This window comes from Rhincodon typus, chromosome 45 (assembly GCF_021869965.1).
Source record: "Rhincodon typus isolate 14 chromosome 45, sRhiTyp1.1, whole genome shotgun sequence".
Taxonomy (NCBI): Eukaryota; Metazoa; Chordata; class Chondrichthyes; order Orectolobiformes; family Rhincodontidae; genus Rhincodon; species Rhincodon typus.
In genome coordinates, this window is record NC_063376.1 from 6,918,977 (window position 1) to 6,923,972 (window position 4,996).

Below are 4,996 nucleotides of genomic sequence, written 5' to 3' on the forward strand. Positions count from 1 at the left end.
GGTTAGGGTGGGTTGGCCGTGCTAAATTGTCCCATAGTGCCCAGGGATGTGCAGGTTAGGGTGGGTTGGCCACTGTTGGGGGGGGGTAATGCGGGGTTACAGGGTTAGGGTAGGGGGGGATGGGTCTGGGTGTGGGATGCTCTCTGGAGGGTTTGATGTGGACTCGATGGGCCGAATGGCCTGCTGCCGCAATGCAGCAACTCTATAGGAATTAATGGGAGGGGAGTGAGAATGTGGAATTGACTACCGCGGGAAATGTGGTTGAGGCCTAGTGTGTTTTTGGGAAGGAAGGAGAATGACAGGGATCAAGGGCTAGGCTAGAATAGGGTACTGGGCTTGCTGCCCTCCCAGAGAGTAGGCTGGAAGGGCTGAACCACCTACTATCGTTCAGATTTCTGTGAATCTCAGAAGACCAGGGCCCACTATCCGCAACAAAAACAGAAGTTGCCAGAGAAACTCAGCAGGTCTGGGAGCATCTGTTGAAGGAAAGCGATCGGAGTTAACGTTTCGGGCCGGGTGACCCTTCCTCAGATCCCGAGGAAAGGTCACCGGAACCGAAACGTTAAACTCCGATTGTTTTTTTTTTCCTTCATCACAGATGCTGCAGGACCTGCGGAGTTTTTCTGGCAACTTCTGTTCCTGTTCCTGATTTGGAGAAACCGCAGTTCTTTCGGGTTTTTTTAAAAATTTTGCCGAATGTCCAGATCCTCCTCGTCGCCTCTGAAACAGCGTCCGTCCTATCAGTGGGACATCTGACCGTAAACGGGCTCCGTTTCAGCACGAAAGCCCCTTCTCGTTAGAGCAGCAAGTGGCTTTCCCCGTACCTGGTCAATGGGGAGGGGTTGGCGGGGGGGGGGGGGGGGGGGCGCGGGTGTGGGGTTTATTGCTGGGCTGGGTTAATCTTGAACGCCAGGTTCAGATCGGAATTGGCGTGGGTTCAAACCCCTGTTGTGGCAGTTGGCGGAATCTGAATTCTATAAAGACCTGGAATAAAAGTTAAACAAAAAGAAACAAGAGTCAGAGCATGTTATTAAATTTAAAAAAAGACGTTCAGTCCATTAATATCATGACCTGTGAATTAAAGTAGGCCGCTTGGCCCATCGATCTGCTGTTCAATGAGGCCATGGGCTGACCCCATATTTCCCTCCTCAACTCTGCATTGCCCTAGTAATTATTGAGTTGGGATCTTGTGGCATGGTGGTAGTGTCCCTGCCTCTGAGCTGGGAGGCCCTGGTTCGAGTCCCTACCTGCTCCAGAGTGATGTCAGGCTGAATAGCACCTTATTCTTTTTTCTTTATTCATTCACGCGATGAGGGCGTCGCTGGCCAGGCCAGCATTTATTGCCCATCCCTAATTGCCCAGAGGGCAGTTCAGAGTCAAGCACATTACTGTGGGTCTGGAGTCACATGTAGGCCAGACCAGGTAAGGATGGTAGTTTCCTTCCCTAAAGGGACATTAGTGAACCAGGTGGGTTTTTCCAACAATTGAGAATGGATTCATGGTCATCGTTAGATTCTTAATTCCAGATATTTACTGGATTCAAATTCCACCATCTGCCGTGGCAGGACTCGAGCCGGGATCCCCAGCTAAAAACTGAAAGAACTGCGGATGCTGTGAATCAGGAACAAAAACGGAAGTTGCTGGAAAAGCTCAGCAGGTCTGGCAGCATCTGTGAAGGAGAAAACAGAGCTAACGTTTCGGGTCCGGTGACCCTTCCTCAGATGATTACCTGGATCTCTGGGGTAACAGGGCCATCACCTAATCTTACTATCTTAAAAGGAGGTGGCTTCATCTGGAGCGCGTTATCTCTCTGTGCGATGCCATTTCCATTTAGCCCCTCTGTCGTTTCCTTCACTATATACCCACGTTTGATTAAATCGGTGCTGGCTGGGTGTGAAAAATACAGAAGGGGGAGCTGAGTTAGTCCCCAGTGAGGACAGTCCGAGAAAAGGGGGAGCGGAGGGGAAAGTCGTTTGTGAACGCCTTTGTATAATTCTGAAAATATTATGCCGCGCGCCAGTTCAGCAGGTGGATACTGGTCTGTTAAAGCTGCGCAGCGTGACAACAATCCCATGATATTACACGGTACCACATTAACACGAGCCGAGCTGTGCAAGTAACTCGAAACGTGGCACTTAAAGCAGGTTGGAATCGTACGCTTCACTCCTGCACCATCTGCAATTATTTAGCTGCGTGTTTCGCTGCTCAGTCCCAGCACGTGACATTCTTATGGGATAATATCGAGCAGGAAACATCCCAAAGTGTTTTTAGAAGCTATTAATTAATTCTATTTTGTTGTTCTCCAGAGCCCGCTCCTATTCTCCCCAGAACACACTGAAAGTTTTTGGAGACAGACGGGGTGCCTGAACAGGTTTAATGTCTGCACCAGGTATGTCACGTTTGGGTTTGGAAAGTGGGCACGTGCCTCAGCTCAGGGTCAATCTCATGTGCGACTCGTCACTGATTGACATTCAGCACAAAGCTCCCTCGACACTGTCTCCCCCCCCCCATCAAACACCCCCCCAGGGACAGGGACAGCACGGGGTTAGATACAGAGTAAAGCTCCCTCTACACTGTCCCCATTAAACACCCCCACTACAGGGACAGCACGGGGTTAGATACAGAGTAAAGCTCTCTCTACACTATCCCCCATCAAACACTCCCAGGACAGGGACAGCATGGGGTTAGATACAGAGTAAAGCTCCCTCTACACTGTCCCCCCCATCGAATACTCCCCAGGACAGGGACAGCATGGGGTTAGATACAGAGTAAAGCTCTCTCTACACTGTCCCCCATCAAACACTCCCAGGACAGGGACAGCACGGGTTTAGATACAGAGTAAAGCTCCCTCTACATCCTACTTTCTCTGTTTTGTTTTATTTCAGGTTACCCGGTCGGGCTGACCCCTTACCCCCCTCCCCAGACCCCCCCATACCCCATGCCTCAGTATGGCTACGGCCCTGCCCCTGGACCCCCAGGGCCTGGCTTCCTGGGGCACGACGCCCCTTCCCCCGGCTTCCTGGCCCACCCGCAGCCCAATGTGCCCCCTCACCCTGTCAGCCCGCCGGCCCCCTATGGCCCCCCGGGGATGCACGCCCCGCCTGCGGGATCCCATCGCAGGAACCCTGAGGACGACCCTGGCATTGTCCACAGCCCTTTGATCGCAGGGTCCGGGGTTAACCGCGAGCTGGAATACCTGGCACAGGTAAGGCCTGGGCACCGGGCGGGCATTGTGTTTGACGTGGATGTGCTAGGGTCTAGGAGCAGGCCATTCAGGCCCTCGAGTCTGCATGCCATCCAGTACAATGGTGGCTGATCTCATCTGCACTTTCCTGCTGGCTCCCACCGCGCTCTGGGGAACTGCATTCCCAGACTCACAATCCTTTTTTGAGAAGTAATTCCCACCTCGTTTCTGTTTTAAATCAGCCGACCCTTATTCTGAAACTATCACTTCTCATTCGGGATTTACACGCCTGAAGAAAAATCCTCTCCGCGTCTGCTTTACACCCAGCCACACTCTCTTACATTAACCAGCTCCTACAGGAGGGCTACCGGTTCATAAAATATTCCAGATAACCAGGACACATGATCAGTGTAGAAACATGCACTGCGTTAGCAGAAATGCAGTGCTGGGGGTATGCGCGTCCCCCAGTCCCCCACTAAATCAACTGACTAGATTCATAGAGCTGAACAGCACGGAAACAGACCCTTCAGCCCAACCCGTCCGTGCTGACCAGATATCCCAAATTAACCCAGCCCCATCTGCCAGCATTTGGCCCATATCCCTCTAAACCTTTCCTATTCATGTACCCATCCAGATGACTTTTATATATTATAATTGTACCAGCTTCCACCACCTCCTCTGGCAGCTCATTCCTTACACACACCACCCTCTGTGTGAAAACGTTGCCCCTCAGGTCCCTTTTAAATCTTTCCCCTCTCACCTAAAGCTCCAGTTTTGGACTCCCCTACCCCTGGGATACTCAGATATCACAGTGTTTGAGGAGAAATTGACTTGAAATTGAATCATCTGTCGATATTTTGTTTGGCCATTCAAGGTAATCCAATTTTTAAAATGATTGGACAGAATAGCTCAGTAAACATTGCGGTATTTGAGGTATATAATTTTTGCCATTTCACGAGGTGCTGGTTAAAATAAAGTTTGCTGTACCTCAATGTGATCTCCCCTCAAACGTCTAAACTCCAGAGAGTATAAGCCTGAACTGCTCCATCTCTCCTCATAAGACGAACCCTTCTATCTCTGCAATCAATCGTGTGAATCTCCCATGAACTGTTTCCAATATAACTACATCCCCCCTCAAGTAAGGGAGCCAAAACTGTACACAGTACTCTGGGTGCAGCTCACTAATACACTGTCCTGTAACAGCATCATTCAGCCTGACTTTTATACTCTATTCCTCCAGCAATAAATGCCAAGTTTTCATTTGACTTTCTGCTGTAGCTGCATTCTGGTTTTCTGCGATTCTTGGAACAGAGACAGGAACTGAGAGGAAGGATAAATTTGTAAGAAATCCCACAGAATTAAACATACTTTTAAGGTGCGAGGAGAAAGATTTAAAGAAGACATGAGGAGCAATTATTTTACACTGAGTGTGGAGTGAACTTCCAGGGGAAGTGGTGGATTCAGGTTCAGTTACAATGTTTAAAAGACATTTGGATAAGTTCATGAGTAAGAAAGGTTTGGAGGGATATGGGCCAGGAGCAGGATGGTGGGACTAGTTTAGTTTGGGGATTATAGTCGGCATGGACTGAAGGGACACTAAGATGAGTGTTAGAGCGAAGTGTGCAGGGAGCACTGAAAGTGTGCAGAGGGATATAGATAGGTTAAGTGAGTGGGCAAGGGTCTGGCAGATGGAGTACAATGTTGGTAAATGTGACGTCATCCATTTTGGTTGGAATAACAGTAAAAATGGAGTATTATTTAAACAGTGAAAAACTGCAGCACGCTGCTGTGCAGAGGGACCTGGGTGTCCTT

General features: G+C 49.7%; 1 protein-coding gene across 1 annotated transcript in view; it reads left to right on the forward strand.

Moving 5' to 3' along the window:
* LOC109925754 (ephrin type-B receptor 4-like) overlaps window positions 1-4,996 on the forward strand; it is a 190,249-nt gene that overhangs the window by 163,677 nt on the left and 21,576 nt on the right. The window contains exons 2-3 of the mRNA XM_048620045.1: window positions 2,307-2,389; window positions 2,886-3,205. Of these exons, the coding sequence (XP_048476002.1) occupies window positions 2,377-2,389; window positions 2,886-3,205 (333 nt within the window). The 5' untranslated portion in view covers window positions 2,307-2,376. The remainder of the gene's footprint in view (window positions 1-2,306; window positions 2,390-2,885; window positions 3,206-4,996) is intronic.